Below are 22452 nucleotides of genomic sequence, written 5' to 3' on the forward strand. Positions count from 1 at the left end.
AATCTCAGAGATTAGAAATACAAATCTCTTATCTGTTTATACTGCCATAATGTAGGAAAAAATGTGTTGTGGAATATAGCATTCTGAGCCTGCATTGTGGATTGTACTTGGACAGTAGGTAGCAGTGCATAATGTTGGTGATGTCAAGCATGACTTTTATTCCCTCTCCCTTTGTAAAGATGCTCAGGAGATTTATGAAGGGGGTGTTCAGGTGGTACCTCTTTAAAAATGCTTTTCACAGTGAACCTAGTAGCATTGATTTGCATTCTGCGTTTCATTTCCTTACTTTCTCTCATTGCTATTTTCTCTTGCTCCATCCTCCCTTATTTTTTCCCACTGGCTCATTTATCTGCTCTTTATAATTTTAATTTTTTTCAGGAAAAAGCTTTTGAGCAGACAGTTACATTTCACAAATCGCTGCATTATGTAGACATTAAGGGAATCTATTCTGTCATTGCGTGCCCCTGCTGATTACTAATATGCAGGAACAATCTGACTGCACTTGGACAGTTTTTAGGATTACCTTATGAAGGAAATTTGTCATCTTTAAGAAACAATCCAGAATGACTAATATGTGCTTTTTATTCTAATATGTAAGAAAAGGTGATATAACTTTAATATGAAGAGAAAAAAAAAAAGTGTAAGGAAATAGATGACTGCTAAAAATTTTTGCACTTAAATTTTGTAGCACGTTTTTTGTGAAAAGTGAATTTCTGCCTTGTGATGAAGTTTTGAGACAATGTCAGGACAAGAAGTGAATTACATACCAAGTCCTATCGAATTCTGCAACATATGTTTGTGATGTTCATACAAAATACAAGTTAAATATATCAAATGAATACCTGGTTTGTGTTTTGTTGTAGTGACATATGTGATTTTTCTGATTAAAAGGAACAGCATATTAGGTCCTTGTTGCTTTCAAATATAAAACATTAGACACTCTTCTTTATAGGCGATGGAGAGATGCTGTCTTGCGGCCTGGCTGACAAAACTGTACTGATATTCAATTCCAATCTCACCGATACATATAACGTTTTTTCAGGTAAATTTATGAATTACATTATTAAAGAAATAGTATATGATTGAGTGTAACATAAAATGGCATAGTAATTAAAAGATTCCACTTACATCACCTTGAGAACAACGAGGGGGGGGGGGGGGATACTCCTGATTTAAAGATGTAGAAGTAATTTCTCTGATTGGTTAATTTTGATCTAGAATTAGACTGCCTACCATGTTTTCCCATTTCTCAATTATTTAGGAGGTAAATAGTAGTCTATCATGATATATATTGCAATCTGCATTGTGTATGTATATTACAAAAATAAAATAGAAATTATAAAGACAATATATTGTAATGATAATGCATGTGTATATTGCAGTAGTATATTGTAATAGATTATTAGCCAAAAAATTGACTGTGATGACTTTGCAAAAAATGTGTCTAGTTTGCAGCTCCAGACTTCTAAAGAACTATTTTAAAGAAGGGGACTATTCCTGTGGAGAAATCCATATCTGCAAAAGTGTTTGCATGTGCAAACACATGTGCATCACTTAACATTGTAAATAAGCCTTAAGAAAAATTAATTCTAAATTTCTACAAGAACTATCTGTTGAATTTTTAGTAACAGTAAATGCTATGACTTTAAATTAGTCCTGCTATATGAATTTTCTGTGGAAGTTCATAATGGAAGATGACTGTCATTTACTAGTAGACCTTAACAGGTATAAAAGTAGGCTATTTTAAGTTATTTTAGAAAGTTTTTTCTAAGTAAATAACTCTGATAACTGATTTCTGATTTTTTTGGAGTAATTTTCATTGTATTTAGTGGAAGAAGCTGTGGCATTGTGACAACTGATGGAGGCAACATTACTGATATTTTCCTTTTTGTGTGAGGAAATTGATGAAAATATGCCTTGTGAGCAGGGTAGTAAGGTCTTTTTTTTCCACAATAGCTAGTTCATAAACTTTAAAAAATATTTTTCTTCATCTATCACTGACTAATTTGAGAAAATTCATAGTGCAAGTCATATAAACTGCAGGCAGGAATAGTGTTTTGAGGTTTTATTGACAGAATTTTGTTATTTAGATAGTACTGCAACAAAAGCAGTAATTTTGAAATAATGATACAGTACCACTTCAGTATTTGGTACACAGCACCTTAACAGAGTTGTGCCCAAAGAATTCAGTGTTTCTTCAGAAACACAACTTTCTTAAGTAATCTGAAGAAGCTAAAATGTAAATGATTTTCAAGAACTTTAAAGTCTTTTTTTTTGGTAGCAGGTCTACTCTGAACATGACGTAGAACGTGTTGCAAAATTATTCCATAAGGCTATAAATTATCATTGTACAGTATGTGTTCTGTAGCTGTTCTTTGCAGTTTGTCTTTTGCACTGCAGATCCAGCTTCTGTTCATGTGAACCACTATCAAGAAGTTAGGCAGGCTGGTTTTACTTGAATGTATCTAGAGATTATGTGCGCAGAAAGTGACATTTCAATTCTGTGAAATACTCTTTTTTTGATTATTTTTTTTCCCCCCACTGGAGTTTGCTTTTGTGAAGGCTTCATTGATTTTGGACTGGTAATAATTGAGTTTTATCTTTGTTTCATCTCAGAGGAAGATACTAATTTCATTGACTTTGTTGTATCTATACCTCCATATACTTGCTAAATACCAAAGAATATCTGAGGAATGGCTTGATACTGGCAATAACAGAAAACATAGACTTCAATATGAACAAATATTAATCTAAGTAGACATATTTGAAAGCAGAAAAAAAAAGATTAGAGGTTTCAAAATTTGAAAGAAAACCTTAGTTTATGTTACTCTGTAAATCATGAAGGAAACAGTACTTAGGTTTTGACACATTATTAACAAAAGGCTTTGTCTTTCTGTGACATAAAATTTTTTATTATGATTTTATAAGATGTTTCAACATTCAGAGCTCCCTAAAATATTGCAGTACTCTGCAAATACAGGCTAATTTATTGTGATGAAAAGAGTAAAGTCACCTGCACCAAACTTCATGCTGCTACAGAGAAGCTTTTTCTGGTGCCAGTAGTTAAGGTGTCAAGTACTAGTTCTTTGTCTTGCTTTAAAAAATTTTGATTTATTACTAAATTGTTCTTCTGACAGTTGGCTTTGTTCTATTAGTTTTCTTAGGTTTTGCACTACTAATTAATTTCATTGGTTCTTTATTCTATGTCTTGCTTTATGATGCACAGTCTGAAAAGAAGTGTAAACCACATTCTACTTCAGGCCTTTTAGGTAACATAAGAATGCAACCTGTGCATGTAGTTCTTTTCAAAAGTAATATAAATGTGAAACTGTCAGGTACTGTACTGTAGGGGAGTAGGAACTGCAAACCATCAGTTGCGTGCTTATTTCATTCATGTAGTTCTTCTGTACAGTTCAGATTATCATGAAATCGCCTATTTATTTTCTACTTTAAATGCCTTTGGTTTTGAAGTGTCATAATGAATGTATTTTCTTTTCATTAAAAAACATGTTGCATTGCTCTTATTCAGAGTTGCAATCAACGGTAATGTGAAACTTTCCTTTTTCAAGAAATGGCAATGATATCTAGTCTGTTCAAAATTTTCAATTTCAAGGCAGAATTACATCTGAGTATAGCTGATTATCGAAAATAATATTTTTATAATGCACCATCAGAGAAGAGTGGTATAACAACAGCAATTTTGCTATAAGCCTAATTTATTCAGTTTTCTTCCCTGAAGTGCTTAGTTAGTTTTACGTAGTTCTGCATTCCTCTTCAGTACTGGCTCTTCAGGTATCTGTATCCTATAGAGAAATGCAGGTAATATTGACCAGCTTTAAAAGAGTTACAGCCAGCATGGCCTTTTTGAAGAAGTCTTTTTACAAAACCAGCTGCTGTCCTTCTCAGTGTGCTTCAGGACTGGGGAACCCTGAGTAATGCCTGTTTTGAAGCTTACTGGCCTCTTGCAAGCCAGCTGGCATCTCCTTCACTGTGCTTTGGGATTGGGGGACCTGGAGTGCAGAGATTCTTAAGCTTTTTGCATGGCTCTTCCAATTTTCCAAACCTCAGATTTTCCTAAAGTTTCTCATGTTCTCAAGTTTCTTACCACTTTGGAAAACTGTTTTGTATATTCTGGTAAGGTTTTTCTTGTTTGTTTGTTTGGTTAGTTGTGTTTGGTTTTTTTCTTTAATGGAGATGATTCAAGGCTTCCGAATGGTTTTACAAAACCAAAGCCTCCAAATAAATTTTTGTGTTCAGAATAAAATAAATGTAGTACTTAACATATGTACTTATCCAGTACCTATGTAGTTTTCTGAATGATTATTCTACAGGTCTTTGGTAAATGGGAATTAAAATATCTTGTTTATAATCCTTTTATAGATATATGTTGTCATAGATCTTAAGTGCTGAGATAAATTGACTTGCCTTCCTGCAATTTAAAGCAATCAATGTTTTTGTATAAAGCTTCAGTTGACTAAAGAGAAAATGTGCACAAGAGGGCAGCATAAGAACTTTGAATGTTTTACGGCTAGATAAAATTAATCAGAGTTCATCTGGACAAATTATAATAATATGGGCCAAAGTTTGTTAAATTTTTTGACATATTTTCTTCTTTTTTGACCTTTTTGATCGGCATCAATATAATTTTAGATCAAATTAATAATTTTAGCTTCTGGATAATGTTTCTGTTTTTTTAAGTTCTTTCTTTGTAAGTTTCTAATCTTGTTTTTAACTGTGTGACACCAAACCGGAAAAGTCTGTTTCTTGTAGAAGCTTTTTCCTATTAATTGGAGATTATAATACTTTAAACTATGATTTTTAAACAGGCAGTTACATTTTTTTAATCTAATGAGACAGTTCTGCAGAAGCTGTTGTAATGGCATGTTCATTGTGTTTTTACAAAATCAGCTAGCTCAGTAATAAAAGCTTAATGAATAAAATAAAGTATTACAACTATTTGCAAGGTCTTAAGTGGTTTCCAGATCATGCCTAATATAAAATTTCATTATAATATAATACTCAGATTCTCTTTTTGAGTAACACTGTATCTTTGCTTAAATTGAATTTCAAGGATGTTTCTTGAAAACGATCTTCCAATAACTTTGAAAAATTAGAGTCAGAATTATCATTGTCTGATTATTAATGAGAGACATTTTTCCATGTTTTTTTGTGGAAGAAAAAATTAATAACTGGTTTACTGTTACCAGTTTTAATACAACCATTTAAAGCCTGTACTTAAAATCTATTTTAATATTGTGTATAATTATATTAAAACAATACGATTAACTCTGGAGAAATGTATAAATGCAAGAAACGAGCTTTATGATATTTCCATTATTATTTTTATTAGGTCATGATGGTGCAGTTAACTCTGTTGGCTGGAGTCATGACAAGAAGTGGTTAGTTTCTGCATCAGAAGACAGAACTTTAAGGGTCTGGTCAGTCTGCAATAATGAACCTGCCCTAATTCTGGTAATTAGAAACTTTTGTCAGTTTGGTTCACAGAGCGCATTGTTTTGCACTTTCATCTACTTCCATTTTAACAGCTCTGTAGGAGGAACATACAGCCTGATTTTCAGAGCTACTGAGTGGTGGTAATTCCAACTGATTCTGTGGTCTGGGTGGTCTCCATTGACTTCAAATTAGGCTTTTATCATGATAATTTATGAAAAGAAAAGAAAACAACCTGGGCAGACAAAACTGGTGGGCATGTCTGGAAGTTTTGGTTTTATTGTCTGCTCTGTATATTCTATTTCCATTGGCTCAGCTCTGCTTGACTTTAGAGTCTACTCCCCAATTCAAATGGAAGTTTAGAGTATGAAGCTAGATTGTATTAGATTCAGTTGACTACAGATACTATTAACTTTACTGCCAACTAAGTTAAGTAGAATGAAAACTTTATTTTGAGATTAATAGATGTCAAAAATAGGAAGGGCCACTACATCGTAGGTTAACCTCCTGGCATATATTCAGGATAACAGGGAGACTACTCCTTAACACCAGGAATCTCAGACAAAAAATACTGATTATTTTAGAATCCATTCTTAATAATTTTCTTTGCATTTCAGGGCAAAGAAAAGTTCCATAAGACTGTACGCTTTGCACAGTTTTATTTTATAGATGCATTTATATTGCTGTGTTGTGGAGCTGAATTTCATCTATTAAGTTTCCATCTAGACACAACCAAGGATGACCTCAAACGGTGAGTGCAATTTCTCATTAACAGACCAGTGAAAGTACTTGTCCTGTTTGATCTGGGATTTTGTGGGTGGTGAGGTGGGCTGGGGGGCAAGAGTATTACAGAAGAAAAAAATTGAAGAAATAGTAGAAGCTAATTGTAAAAATATCTTTGTTCTGGCATAATAGAAAAAAAAAATTGAACGGCCAAATAATTTTTTATAGCGTATACCTTAACTGCTGCAAAATCTGTTTTACTATTACTGTTGCCATTTGGGACCTTCTGAGCTTTACCTTCTGCCTGTTTACATCTCAGTGTGCATTAATGACTTAAGTTATGTTTGAATAGCTGTTGCAAATCTTACTTTTGCAGGAATATTCTATATACTTTTTCTTTCAGAGATTCCAACATGCTGCGGCTGTTTTCTTCTTTCTCTGTCAAATGGAAGTAGATCACTTTCATAATTTCCACTGACTTTCCAACTGTTATATTGTATCTAATTATTTTTCTTATTACCCTATTTTGTCCCTATGATTCTTCATTGTTAAGCATCCTTCATGCACTTGTTACTAATACTATTCTTTTTATCATCATGTGGCTCCTTCTTTCCAACTTGGAATCAGTTCTTTTATTAAATGTCTGATATACCTCTTCTGTTCTTTTAGTTTATAATTGGAGCTAAACCTGTCCTTGTGTCCATTTACTAAGTTTCTCTGCTCTTCATTTGCTCTTGCTGGTTTTCAGTAGTACTTGTGCATATGAGACGTCATTACATTTTAATATATATATACATATATGTATGTATTTGTTTAGACAAAATAACATTTAAAAACACCTTGAAGAGATATTTTTCTTTGTCTGATATTATGACTTTAGATTTTAAGTGGTAGGTCAAAGAGAATTAAGGTTACAACACTGAAGTCTATTAGTTGATATTGTGAGTGGTGTGTTCTGTCTGTTCATGACATTAAATAGTATTGGGCTGCATCCTCAGATGGGAAAAACTGGCCTATTTCCTTGGTAATTTTGCCACTGCACAGAAAAACATACTAAGCACAGGTTTAAATACATTTTTGAATAGGAATGCTTTCCTGGATGGAGGCATGAATCTGGTAGGTGGAACTTCACTGAAACTTTAAATTGTCATGCAGAAAACAAAAGGAATAAAAATGAGAAATAATATCCCTCCTTTAAAATACACTCTTTTAAGAACAAAAATTCCTTCTTATATGAAAAAGTAGCTAATGGATTATGATCTAAGTTCTGTTTAAAAATTTTTTTGAATGGTTAATTAATTGTGGTTTTCAGTGACCTGCTTGGTTTTACAGTCTGTCACTTGTGATTCTTTAGCTTCCATTTTTGGTCAAAACCCTTAATGGAGGGTGGTGGTGTGGCTCTTATTTTATTCATATACTCTATTTAGAATGGTAGTATAGCAAATAGACTGGAAAACTAAATACAAAAGAATACAGAATTTCCTGCTTTGATGTTATAGTATATACATTACATTAGGAGGGTAAAACTAATAGAAGAAAATGAAAAGAAAATACTGAAATACAGACACAAGTTTTTTTGAAAGGATTTCTACCCCCCGTCCTTTGACTCTCTTTTCTCATAACTGGTTCTACAGAGATCTCATGTTCTGAAGTGCTTACCCTGTAGCAAATTGTAATATTACAGGAGGTACCTGGAAGGCAGGAAAAGTGACTCCTGTCCCCAGTTTTGCTTGAAATCTATTCATAGTGTGAATAAGTAATATTTGGAAACTGAGTCAGGCAACTGCTTCTTTCATATAATTCTTAGCTTTTAAAATTTATACAGGCAATCATGGAGGAACTTAGAAAAAGAAAATGGAAAACAATATTCTGACCTTTTAGATCCTTCCCTCTTCTGATTATTTTTCAGTTTTAAGATTTAGTTAAAAATATTTTTTCCTTCTATTTGTGGGGGCTTAGGCTTTAATAAGGAACTTTTTTTTTTTTTTTTCCTAACAAAATACCCATGCCTCCCAGAGGAAAGTACCCAATAACCTGAAGAAAATCCATACATGCAGTTACTGTTGTGGAAGAGTCGTCTGTACTACCTTTAAGCTAGTTAGTTCAGAAACTAAAGGTAGTATGGAACTTGATGTAATTGTAGAACCCACTCAAGCAGTTTTGCGAGGACTTGGGCAGTGAACTTCTACTGGGTTCTGTGTTGTTCCAATTGCTTTGTTAGAAGCACATAATATCCTGATTTAAAGCTGTTAAGGTATGGATGTAGGGTTGTGCTTATAGCAGAAATTGTTATTGCCATGCTCTCAGTATTTCTTGATGCGTTAACACTAACTCAAATATATGCAATTAGACTCTCTGGGATGTTAGTGTAATGCCAAAATACCAAACACACAGTTGTAGACATTACAACAAATCCATAAACCAGTCTGAGGCCTGGTTATATATATCTATAAATAAAAGGTATTAAAGGTTAATTTGCTTTGACATTTTCTTGTGGATTCCCTCCAGTTCATCTCCCAGCATTTCTTTCTTTTATGGAAGACTGCATCATTCCTTTTGTTTCTCACAACTCTTGCATTCTGCCTTCTGAGCCAAGTTTGGAAGAATGCTTGAATGGAACTGATTGAAGAAGACACTACATCTAACACCAAAGCATGCTTCATACCCTTAATTAGAAGGGCATGGCAGTGCAGTCTGGCTAACCAATAGATTGCTACTGTATTTCGGAGGTGAAGACAGTACAATGACAAATCATATCACTGTTTCTCTGTGCAGAGTTTTCAAAGAACTCCCCATAAGTATTAACTAACTGAGCATCAGAACAACTTCATTAAATGGTTAAATATTGGTTCAGTTTTAAAGGTGAAACTGAGAAGTGGAAATGAGAAAAAAGAATGCTATATTCCTTATAGGCTTATTTAAATGTATCCTTATTTACATCTGTCACAGAGGAGATTCATTGCAGTTTCAGGAATAGGATACAGATCTCCTGATTCTGCTTCTATGATTAATCTCAAAATGATTCACAACCTAAACAGTTTTCTTTACATTCTCCAAAATTACTAACTATTGAATTTCCACTCTCATAAGCAGTTGTGCATGCTGATATAAAGTATAACTATTTGCTTCTCAGTTTATCATTATTTTTTAAATTCTTAATTACTTTTAATTCACAGAAAAAATTTGAGCAGAACAAAACATCTATGTGTTGTTACCTCATTTTTATAGTTTTATGTGTTGTTTTAAAGATCAGCATGACCAATTTGAAAGGAGTTTAAAAAGGAGAAAATTGTGTTCCATTAACAGAAAGAGTGCCTTCTAAAGCCATTATATTTAGCAACTAGTTATACTAATCATACATACAGTAAGGGAAGTAATGATAAAATATCTACTCTGATGAAAAGGGAAACTATACCAGAACATATTATAGATGGATAGAGCAAAAGCTATGCTAAGTGGGTTTAAAATTTAGCATGCTAGGGATATATAGGAGAGTGTTCATTGCAGGTACTTTTGGAAATTTAATGTTTAACAGGATAATTATTTTCATGCAAACCACTTTAAGCCAGTTTAAACTTCTTAAGAAAATGGTCTACACAGATCTGATTCAGCAGTATGATAATAAGAATATTCTAAGCTTGGTTCCTTTGAGCTTTAGCCATTAGATCAAAGAACTTAAACACTCTTTGTTTTTTATCAGAAACAGAATGGAAACTAGATGAGAAGTACATAAGTCATAAGATGAATTCTAACAACATTCTAACAGCAATCATCTCTAAATGCTTTAAATTTTCCTGTGCTTATCTTTTCTTTATGTCTAAGATTCATTACATAGGGTCAGTAAATGACATCCACCCTCCTCAGTAGTGTAAGAGAGAATATTTTTCAGTTATGAGAAATTCTAAGCATTCCAGAAGATGAAGTGAGTCTTTTCCTTTTCATGTAACTGATTCTTTTATTTTACTGAACTCAAGGCTGTGTCTGGAAATGTATAATGGGACTACTGTTTGAAGATTAATTTTTACAGTGCATATAAAAATGTTTTTAATAGCCTGAAACCTTATGATCTGTTATACTGATGAAGTTTGTGGTCTGTCACTTAGTTTTCACTTTGTCACGTGCAGCCATTTTCCCTAAAATTTTAAATGTCAGATCTGTATCAAGCTTTTTTGGGGGAGGGTTTTTTAGGTGCCTATTCATCTTCTGGTTTTAGCATAGTAACATACTTCCATACATTGAAGTTCTTTGGCTGTCATCAAAATGTTTCTACTTTATCTGGGTCTCCTGAAAAATGCTTTCAGCAAAGGACTTGAAATCAGCTGAAAAGTAGACACATCAGTCTCTGCAATCATTGCAGGAAGTGTTTGTATCTTAAAATCTGGTTTTATATTTTATTTCTGAAGACATACTAGTCTGAAAATAACTGTATACTGTAAGTGTATTCTCCAAAAATGATTACATCCCCAAAGTATGCAGGATATAAGAGATTACAGAGATCAATCATTTACACTGTTGTCGGAATTCTGATGATTGAAGACATTAAAGGAGGACAGAATTGTAATTTTGGGTACATCAACACAAATGTGATTTTATTTGGATACCTGATCTATAGGATTGTCAGCTGCTATTATGTGCTGTGCATAGAATTGGAGACCTGGAAAAAATGTAGTAAGAAGATACTGTTCATCCATTTTTTTTGCCTCCATCACAAGTTTTCTGTGGCTTGAGGAGGTGTTGGTCTAATTTAGACAATTTTTAGGGCACATTTGTGCTACAATAGCCTCTCCAGTTGCCTTGTGAGATGGAATTTTGCCTATATTCACTTCACATTCCTGGTCTTAATCTGTGCAGCATTTTCTAGAGCTTGTGGTGTTTTGTAATAGCTGAAAACAACTTCACAACTTTCTGTGACAGTGCATTCATATTCGAAACCCTGAAACAAAGGAATTGGCTCTGCTAATGGCAGATTGTCAACTTTATCTATGGAAAGTGGCCAGACCTGAGATGGAATTCTTAACCTAGTTGTATATGATTTTATCTTCAGAATTCACTTCTGTTGGGAAAATAGAAGCAAATTTTCTTTCCTTTTGAAGATTTCTTATCTTACTTGTTATTATCTTTTTTTTTTTTTTTTACTTACAAAGTAACCCTTGTTACATTGACAGAAATCTGTTGATTTTCTGCAGACAGAAGCAGTTATTTTGTTAAGCGGGCCTTCTTACTGATAAGTTGTAATATCTTTCAATGATCTAAAAAGCTTTTCCTTTGTGTGCTCTTCACACCTTTATCTTTATAAACATTACACCACCTTCTGACCATTGCTGCATTAATTCCTTTGAATAATTCCTGAACAAGCCCTTTGTAAGATATGTAACAATCTTTTCTATAGCAAACAGGAAATTATTTTAAATTAAAATGTAGATTGTGCACTTTTGCTCACGTCTCAACATACATTTTTATTCTCAAATTCTGTTCTTACATATTACAAGTGAGTGGCATTTAAGCTTTTGTCTTGTGTCTGTTTGAATTATGTAACACCTTTCTTCCACAATCTAATTACCTACTTTCTGTGCTGCCTGTTAATTCTTAGTTTATGGAGGCATAATTAAAGCAATAAAAAGGTAACCCAAATTGTTATATAAACATATATAGCTGACTTGCACTTTGAACTGAATGTGTATAGGACATGTGGCAAATGCTTTGTGTCAAAAAAATATAAGGTCTTAAAGATACTGAAATTCCTCTTTTTTTTGCTAATGGATACTCTTGTTCTATTTTTTTTACTATGTTACTTTGGTTCAGTTTTGTCCTCACTTGGATTTGATGCATCTCAGTTTACTGTGTTGGTTGAAAATTTGCTTTCTAGGTGAACTTCTACCTGGGAAATACCCTGTGAGGTGTTTATCTGTGTAGCAGACTGCACTGTAGAAAAGAGATACTTCAGCTAACTCAGTACAATTGTTCTTGCATTTGGGAGCAATGTAACTGTTTCAGTAAACCTCTTTCAGCAGGGTCAGTTAGACCAGAGGAAGCTTCATGCTGCCTTCATTAGATTGTTCCTACTATCTCAGCCAGCTTATTTAAAGTTAGCTTGGATATCTTTAGCCCAAAATGGAGATAAATCAGTTGTTCCTGAAGTCTACAGCAGTTTATTTTTGTTGTTTACTTGAATAAAATACTTGTGGAAACCACAAAAGGTTCTTGGATTAAATTGCAAAACACTGTATTTTACCTTCGGCTTCACCATCACTGCTCAAGTAGCTCTAATGTCTACCTGGAAAAGCTGAGCTTTTTTTTCCAGATTATTGTTTCGGAATGACAAAGAAAGGCAAAAGCAAATTGTTAACCATTTTTCTTTTGAACTGATCCATTTGATGAACGTATTGCTTTTGTCAAATAATCTCAGTTTTGCAAACTTTTAGCATTTTTGGAAAGAAACAGTAATTATTCCTACAAGCGTGTCACGAATGAACTTCTGTATTGTCATTAGACAGACATGCTAAAATGGAAGTATGATACTTACAGTTACATTGGAATTATTTTACTGCATAGAAATGTTTGCATTTAGAACACAATGTAGAAATTTTGAGTTATTGTGGTGTGTTGACCTTAGGTGGCAGCTAAGCCACCACCCAGTTGCTCACTCACTCTCCCCCAGGGGGATCCTCCAGTGGGATGGAGGTGAGAATTGGAAGGGCAAAGGTGAAGAAAACTCATGGGATGAGATAAAGACCATTTAGTCAGTGAATGAAGAAGAAAAAAAACCCAAATGATGCAAAAGTAATTGCTCACTAGCTCCCACTGACAGACCAATGCCCAGCCAGTCTCCGAGCAATAGCTGCTTTCACAAAACTCCTACCCCGAATTTTATTGCTGAGCTTGGCATTTTACGTTATAGAATCTCTCTCTGGATAATTCAGGTAAGTGGTTGTGGCTATTTCCCCAGCTGAACTCTTGCACTCCCCCACCCTACTCACTCTGGGGGCACAGTGAGAAACAGAGAATATCTTAATGCTGTGCAGACACTGTTCAGCAACAGCTAAAACCCTGGTGTGTTACCAACACTGTTTTTGTCACAGATGTAAAACACAGCACCACACAAGCTACTATGAAGAAAACTAACTCCACCTTAACCAGATCCAGTACAGTTATTAACAGCTCTGTTTATATTCCTTAGGAGACTTCTATGGAAATCACACACTTGCCCAACATATGCATATGCATATGCATATCCATATTCACGGAGGAATGTTTTCTGTTGACTTCAGTGGATTTAAGATCAGATTCATGATGTCTGTGCTGATATATTTCAGTAAACAGAAAGATCTAATCAGATTGATTCACAACACAGTTCTTCATTGTGTGCTGTAAATAAGTCTGAAGCCATTTTAGAGGGCTTGGCATGTCTGCAGCATCTGCATGGAGCTGGCAGATATCCCACAGGACCTTGAAGAGTCCAGTGTATGTTGGGAAGCCAAATTTCTTTGGTAGGGTATGATCAGCCCCTTGTTCTGTTCCTATCTAAGTGGAAATTATTCTTTCCTCACTGTTTTCTCCTGATTTTCTTTCTCATTGCCCCTATGATCAGCACATTAAATGCTGGTGGTATTTCTGCTTTTTGATCATAGATACTTGGCAGATTTTTTTTCTCTCCAACATTTTCAATATACATACAGGATCATTTTAGTGTTTCATGTTGATGGAAGATCTATCTTATGTATAGGAATATCATGTTTCTTTTCACCCAAATGAGTTTTGTTACCAAGTTTTTTAATAGAGTTCAGCAACAAGTCAAAAGGTCTGTGGCTTTAATTTTTAATAATGAAAGACAGCTTTTTGATTTGCTTTGTGATTCCAGTGGGAGTTTACTGGTGGCCACAAATCGTAACTTATTTCATTAACACTAGCATTTGTTTGATATTTTTTGCAGATACAAACAGAGAAGTGTTTGCAAATTGGTACAGAAATTTCCCATGGCTTCAACAATGGAGATTACCAGCCTTTCAGCAGTAAATGATTTCTACTCTTGTATCCTTTGTATTTCTTATTTTCTTTATAGTTCTTTGGACTTAATGAGATGGAAATAACTTCAGTTAAATTAATTAGCATTTGATTCTTTACTACTGTCGTGGTTTAACCCCGGCCAGCAACTAAGCACCACGCAGCCGCTTGCTCACTCCCCCCCATCCAGTGGGATGGGGGAGAAAATCAGGGGGAAAAAAAGTAAAACTCCTTGGTTGAGATAAGAACGGTTTAATAGAACAGAAAAGAAGAAACTGATAATGATAACACTAATAAAATGACAACAGTAGTAATAAAAGGATTGGAATGTACAAATGATGCGCAGGGCAATAGCTCACCACCTGCTGACTGACACCCAGCTAGTCCCTGAGCGGCAATTCCCTGCCCCCACTTCCCAGTTCCTAAACTAGATGGGACGTCCCATGGTATGGAATACAGCATTGGCCAGTTGGGTCAGGTGCCCTGGTTGTGTCCTGTGCCAACTTTTTGTGCCCTGGCTGGGCATAAGAAGCTGAAAAATCCTTGACTATAGTCTAAACAATACTGAGCACCAACTGAAAACATCAGTGTTACCAACATTCTTCGCATACTGAACTCAAAACATAGCACTGTACCAGGTACTAGGAAGACAGTTAACTCTATCCCAGCTGAAACCAGGACAACTACTCTTTTTCTATTAGAGTAAAAATGGTGTATTTTTTTGTGGTATTGAACTTCAGCCTTGGACATAATTTTTTTAGGACTGTAAGATTTTTGGTGATGCTCATAGAGCACTAAATACAACAGAGTACTGATACCTATTTACCTGTCTTTTTGTCTATCTATATGCTTTTGTTCCTTTAGATCAGTTTAACTTTAACACAGAGAACTGTACAGATATTGTACTTACAGCTGGCAGCAACCGAGCATTGGAAGTTTTTGACCTCAACGCAGGCCGTAGCACAGCAGTGATACCAGAAGTTCATACTAGATCGGTCCATCAGATCTGCCAAAATAAGGTATATACTTTATTAAATTTTATAGTACCACTACAACTCCATCAACAAAGAAATCGGAGGCTAATAACATAATTGATTGTAATTGATAGAGTTTTTTATATGTTGGGGAGGATGGGCAAGGTCATAAGTCTGTGTGATAAAGGCACCCAGATCTCATTTGTTCTCCAGTGGAAAGCAGGGAGCAGGGAGAATGACTGAACAAACTTGCTATTAAGGAAGTGTATATTACCCCTTTGCTTTACTTGCACAAGACTGTAACACTGTAGTTCAGCAGGAACTTTTCCTTATGTGACTGTTCTCTGAAGTTGAATCTGAAGTTTTCTGATGTATTCTGAAACTTCAGAAACAGCAACCAAACAAACCCATTGCTCAGTAGCAATAGAATAGATGACTTAAAAGCCCTCATCCTTGCTCTTTTTTTTTACTTGAAGATTGATTTGAATGTTTGGAGGTCTTACGGTATTGTACATGCTGGAATGCCTACTGTGTTAGGTTTGGTTGAGTAGGGTTCTTCATTCCCAGTTGGAAAGTCCTTGCTTCTGTGGGTTTAAAACAGTTCCTTATTACTACTTTTGTAGAAGTCTTTGTGGGTTTTCCTGAGAGATGTGATCTGGTAAAACACTTAAAATTGTGCTAACTATTTCAGTACTATTTGTAACACATACAGGCTTAAAGTTCTGGCTTTTCTTTTTGCTTGGTCAGCTTAGTGGCTTCAGGTTATTTAATCAAGAAAAACTTTAAAGCTGTGGGCAAGTATTCACTTGGGGAAAAAACCTAGAGGTATGTGGTATAGCAAATAAAATTGACCATTTTTTAAAAAAAATTATAGATCAAGGTTCTCTATTTTTTCAGTTATATAAAATTAATACTTTAGATAAGTCAATAGGAAAATTACACATCAACTATTTTGTTACAGTGTATAGTTTAAAGCTGTTAGAGTAAATATACATGTGCATTTACATTAAGATAATATGCTAAAATATTTTGTAGACTTATAAAAATATGCAGAATGCTGTGTGTAAATTTGAAAATCTCTCTCTGTGGCCTTTTAAATAAAATGAATGCAAAAGTCTTCTGTCTCTCAAGAATCAAGAAAACGTTGTTTTGCTTATCAAAATCTGCAGTAATTGTAGTGAAGCCAGAGTAGAATTCTTTATAGTTCCTTCTCTTGAAATCTGCCCAAAATATACTGGCTAAAATCAATGAGTTCAGCACCACCCCCCCCCCCCCCCCCCCCCCCCCCGCCAATTCTCTAATGACTGTCGGTGGTCAGAATCATCACTTTATGTTTTGTAGAGTATAGCACATCCCTTGTTGCAGTGGCAGTTATCACTGTGATGAAGCCTTGATCCAGTAATTGTATGCTGAAAATTATAAACCACTCTACTGAATCATTACTTGCCACAGCTTATCTTTCTTTAGCAGGAATGTTTTGAATCTTTCTGACTGTAATTAGGTTGTAAAATCAGGCTGTATCCTTGCCTGAGATATTCAGTCTGCAACCTTCTGTACAGTTTTAAGTACAGTTGATGAAAACTTGTCCCTTATCTGAAGCTTGAATTATGCAAGGTAATCTCGGTTCTTCTTAACACTTTGTAAAATATTGCAGTGAATGTAGAGTATGTAATCACACAGTGCACATATATAGAATAAGTACATAGAGTGTTTGCTATTGTAGGCTAGCAAATTGCTGCAGTGGTCCTTCTTTTCAGGTGAGGTGTGCATTTGGTGGTGGCTCTGCCCATTCTTACTGACTCTTCTCCCTCTTCCTTGGAGACAAGAACAGTGGCAGCAACCAGATGGGGCTTCCAGCTTGTCTTCTATCTTGTCACTCTTCTCCCTTTCTCACTGGCAACCTCTGTGAAAACTGTACTGCCTCAAGCTTCCTGATGGTTTGCTGGAGCTCTAGAATAACCATCGTATGGCTGAAGCCTGCACCCCTGATCCTGTGCCACTTGGACAGTTTACATCTCCGAAGCTATGTCACCAGTTGAAGCTAGGCTGTGTCTCTCTATATCATTACAGGTGCTCTGCCTCTCCAGCTATGAGTCTTCACTTCTCCATGTCCTACAACCTCTTTCCTTTCTCCTCCTTCTCATACTTAATCCCTTCACTCTAGTAGAATCCTCCCTGCCCCATACTGTTCCAGTCACTCACAACCATGTAGTTAGTGGTGTTCCCAGAGCTGCTTTGCCCTGATTATGTCTTCCCTTCTCACCACCTTGAACCTCAGTGTCTTGCAAGAGTCCAGAGGAGACAGATGCAAGGACTGGAAGAAACTAGGTTTGGGGAAATAATGGCCATGAGGGAGGAGAAGGATGCAGGGAACTGAAGAGAGCAGCATCAGTAAAGCTCACTCCCAGAAGGCTGGGACTTCTGCTTTAGTACAAAGAATAATTCTAAACATCTTTAAATTAAAGGCAGTGGCACAGTTAGAAGGTCTTCCCATTTTAAACTCAGCTTTTAATGCAAAGGATTACTTCAGAAATGAAAAATTCAATAGTATAATGCTGAAGAAAAATTACAAAAATTGAATGGAAGCTGGGAAAAAATTGTCATTACTGGACTCAGAGCAGAAAGAAATGTAAGAAAAAAATCTTGGCTGGTAAGTCTTTAAAGACCGTAGTTTCCCTATTTGCACAAGGTAAGAAGCTGCCCTGTGTTGTTACATGTTTATAGTGAGATGAAGAATAATGAATACATTGACTTGAAAAACTTAAATTGCAACAGTGGTTGAGAGTAATCTATGTCTATATATACACACTGTATATATATGTATGCCAACAGATATATAAATATTTTCACACTATGCCTTTCCATCTATAGTATTTCAGTGACTTGATTGTGTTTTCTTCAGGTCTTTGCTTATATTCTACAGAACAGTATTTTGTGCTGTGAATTTTTGTTATTTTGTCAGCACCAGGGAAGGCAAATCAGAGCAAGAATGTAGCAAGCATCTCTCAGATGGGAGATGGGTATTCTGAAACTTATAAAAAGGCCATTTTAGAGCTAGACTTATGGGGCTATGACAAATGTAAAGTATTGGATAAAGAAAAACAGTAGAAGGAAAAGAGGAAGCTGGGCAAAATCGTAACAAAAACCCCCTCACCTAGGGAATCTCACCTAAGGAAGAAGTTGTTCTGGGTAGCATGCTTACTACCAGATTTTTGTTTATGTATTTGTATTACATGTGGCACATTACTTCCCATTTGTCATCTACTTTAGATTAGTACAGTTATTTAGGATTTGATACATAAAGAACCCTTATTCCTGCATTCAAAATAGCGCAACTTTGGCTACTGAAGTTCAGGAGGGGAAACCACCAAAGACATGCCTAGTTCTTGAAGCTCTGTGTATGATTAAAGCTTGCACAATTAAATGGCTTGCAGAACTTTAGGCCTTATACTGCTTGCTTAGAACCTCTATAATCTTGATTTAATTGAGCATATTAATATTTATTATTCCAAACCTCAGTGTATTTTTGTTTCCTTAAAAAGCATTTTAGGACCAAATTCCCCTGAAACGCCTAGGGCATACCATATAATGACAACACAAAGCTTGCCTTTCTTTGTATACAGGTTCTTCCAGCAGTAACAAAACTAATTAAGCATCATTTCTAAAGGATTTTAAGGCTGTGTCCTTAAACATCACCTTCCAAATCCACCACAAAAACTCCGATTTGACTATTGTGTTTTTTATAACCTTCACCTCCCCACCACATGCACTTTCAGTTTTGTTCCCTAAACAGCCCTCCCCATCACAACCTTATCTTCTTGTCATGTCCTAATTCCTAGTTGACTGAGAGGCATGCCAGACTGCACACCTGTTGTAAATTACTGTTGTATTGGCTGGTTAATGGGTTGCAAACAAAATCACTTTCCTTAATGGCTGTGCTGGTTTGAATTTATCTCTGCTAATAACTCATTTACATGTACCTTGTGGAAACATAATTATTGTAAGACCTTTATCTCTCTGTCAGATTGGATTTAAATAGTGAAGCAGGTTAAAAAAAATTCTGGGTGGGAATCAGCAGAGAGTACAATTGCATCATTTCATGAGGAAACTGGGCTAAATACATGGTCCTGCTGAGGTGTGGTGGTGATACTGCTGCAAGTTCGTGTAATAGCTTACTTTTCAGAGCCCTTGCTTAGGAGCTGTTGGAAAGAGCTTCATTGATCTCCTCAGCCTGAGGAAACTGGTGGAAATCTCCCACTTTTCAGTCATCGGCTGGTGTTGAGGGACACTCTGTTATTTCCTGAACCTCTGTCTGGTTTCCAGACCCTACTCTCAGAACTGCTTATGATATTTTAGTGCAGGGTGTTACTAGACCCAAGTGATGTCATTAAGCTCATTCTGAGGCAGTGAGTGAATGTTGCCTTTCTGGCTTGTAGTAGCTTCACCTCACTCTGAGAAGTAGTCTTTAGCCATCTTATACCAAGCCTATCAAGGCAAATATCCTAAGCTGATAATAAGGGATTTACACTGCTGTAAGTTGTTTTGTTCAACCAGTGATTTCAAACTTGATGATTTTGGTTTGATAAATAGGATCACCTAATGGAACTTGATTATCAACGATTACCAAAGTATTATGTGACTTTTCATGGTTCCATTATTTTGCATACTAACTTTTAAGAAACATAGTATAATGAATTGATTGAAATATCAAAATGGTGTTCCTGTTTTAGAGTTTAGGAACCTCTGAGATACAGAAGTAGATGGCAATTTGAGATCAGACCACACAGATTCAGAGCTTTAGTGTTAGAAATACATTTGTAGTGCTGCAAAGCGTACTCTTTGAACAGGAATCTATCAGTATCAACCACAAATATTTGGATGGTATTATGTTCTGCTAGCAAACACAGTTATAGATTACATTAATTTTCAGAGAAACAACAAAGTTTCTAGTTTTCTGCCTAGACCCTTTTGTTTCAAAATTCATTGGTCCATTAATCAGGAAATGTACATGATGTGAAGGCTGAAAAATGTAATAGGCAACTCAGAAGTTTCAGTTAGTTAACTTTTTCCTAGCCAAACCTATCTGAAGGTATGTGCTTGCCTGGAAGATGTGGAGTGTTTTCTGAGACATCTATTAATCGATGCCTTTAGCGTAAGCCAGCTGCACTGTTTGGATATCAATGGTGTTCATATGGAATTAGTGAATGAGATAGGGATTCTGTTGAACCGTGTCCTTCTTAAGGCAAAATTTTATGTAGAAGTTGCAATGTAGTTAGTCTAGAGAGAAGCTGAAGAAGAATTACAGTGGTGGATGAGGAAGATGATGGGGCATAGACAAATGATTTGTCTGTCAGAATGAATATAGTTTGAAGAGTGTGTTGGAACACGCTACTTTTTGCATTACATTCTTATAAATTATAGATTATCATAAATTAATGGACTGTAAAAGCACAAAGAGATAAATAAAATTCAACTTGCATATTATCCCAACTACTATATATTTTCTTGTCTTCTACAACAATATTCAGTAGCAAATATAGTTTGAAGATACAAGTATAGCTTTGTATTAGTAAAGTATATTACTTAAAAAGTGCCAGGGCAGGAAAGGAACAAAGAGATTACACTTCTTCTTATGTGTATTACTGTAAGTGTGTTCTAAAGTAAAGGAGTAGTGCATGAAGTAAATGTGCATGTGTCAGTATAACTTTTTGTATTGCACTCTGTGATCATTGCTGACTGAAGAAAGGGATAGTGAGTAAAAGTTTCAAAAACACAAAAAGAAAGGAGGCTCTCTAACTTTTAATGAATACTATCCTTTGAACCACTATTGTCTTTCTCTTTTACAATTACTCTTTTTTTATAGTTATACACAGCTAATGTGAGAATGTGTAGAATTTGTTGGGAAATCTGTTGCACAGTGCATTTTAGTTCATCTGTTAGAGCAGGCTGTGGTAATCCTTAGTTTAGGAAGGAAACCTTCTTGAAGCGAAGTAAATGAAAGCTCCTATAGTCTTTTTAATGCGGAGTGCCCTGCTTTGTCTTGCCGTTTGGGGAATTCTATTGAATAAATACTAGAGCATTTTCCAGCTATACGCCAGTTTTCATAACGAATAGAAGATTCCTGGCAGTCAAGCACTGATTGCGGGAAATGGCCTTGAGGTTTCTGTGATGTATTCAGCCAAATCAAGAATGTGAATGGTGGGGAAAGGAAAAAAGGAGTTTTAACTGTTTATATTTAGTTCCCTGGAGAAAGAAGTTTGTAGCCAGCAAAAAGGACAGGATTTGCCAATGTGGATGTTAAAAAATCAGAGGTTTAAAGATAGACTGGATTTAATTATTTAAAGGTACAAAGCCAAAATCAGTCCTGTTATGAATGAATGCAATTGCTACTGAAGTCAATGGGAAGTGTGCCCACTTATGCCAGAGCTAAACATGGCTTATAATTAAATGTTGGACTACTTTTTGATCTCTCCCTTTCCCCACCCTTATTTCCTCCCCTAAACATCCCATAATGTCTTGTGCAATCACAGAATGATTTTCCCCTACATCCCATAATGAATCCCATACCCTGATAGGTAGTAATCCCCATCAGTCTGTGAGATGACCCAGAGAGCCTCTCCCATTGACTCATCATGGTGGGTGTCACCCCAGGACCAAAGGGCTCATGGCCGTCCTGGGACAACGCTGAGAAGTGCTCCATTTCTCTGACTGGGTTATAGGGGTTCCTCCACATGCCAACTTTCCTCTGCACTCCTTTGTGTGTGCAGACAAGCTTTTTATCACATAACTTAACAAACATTCATTGTTTATTTTTTACATGGAATAAAATCTTCACTGAGAGGGTGGTTGGTCACTGGAACCGGCTCCCCAGGGAACTGGTCACAGCACCAAACCTCTAAGAGTTCGGGGAGCATCTGGACAATGGTCTTAGTCATATGGTTTAGTTTTAGGTAAGGAGCAGGGAGTTGGACACCCTATGGGTCCCTTCTAATTTAAGATATTCTATGATTCTATAAATATTTAGCACCACAAGAATAGTTACCTGAAACTGATTTCATGTTTTACAGGGGTCATCCTTCAGCACTCAGCAACCTGAAGCTTACAATCTTTTCATGACCACAGCTGCAGGTGATGGCATCAAACTGTGGGATTTAAGAACACTGAGGTAAGGCTGAATTAGGTACCTTGGAATAAAAAGCCATGCTTTATCTTTATTCAGAATTGTCATACTTGCTGTGGTATACGAGTAGAAATTTGGATGTGGAATCAGATCTACAGTTAGGCCTTTAAAAAAGAAAATTAA

The 22452-nt window shown here is 35.6% G+C and overlaps 1 protein-coding gene across 1 annotated transcript in view; it reads left to right on the top strand.

Moving 5' to 3' along the window:
• Nucleotides 1–22452, top strand: part of WDR27 (WD repeat domain 27) — a 132428-nt gene that overhangs the window by 21560 nt on the left and 88416 nt on the right. The window contains exons 16-21 of the mRNA XM_049830926.1: nt 953–1042; nt 5351–5472; nt 6069–6202; nt 14105–14202; nt 15073–15194; nt 22217–22314. Of these exons, the coding sequence (XP_049686883.1) occupies nt 953–1042; nt 5351–5472; nt 6069–6202; nt 14105–14202; nt 15073–15194; nt 22217–22314 (664 nt within the window). The remainder of the gene's footprint in view (nt 1–952; nt 1043–5350; nt 5473–6068; nt 6203–14104; nt 14203–15072; nt 15195–22216; nt 22315–22452) is intronic.

This window comes from Accipiter gentilis, chromosome 28 (genome assembly GCF_929443795.1).
Source record: "Accipiter gentilis chromosome 28, bAccGen1.1, whole genome shotgun sequence".
NCBI classification, from domain to species: Eukaryota; Metazoa; Chordata; class Aves; order Accipitriformes; family Accipitridae; genus Astur; species Astur gentilis.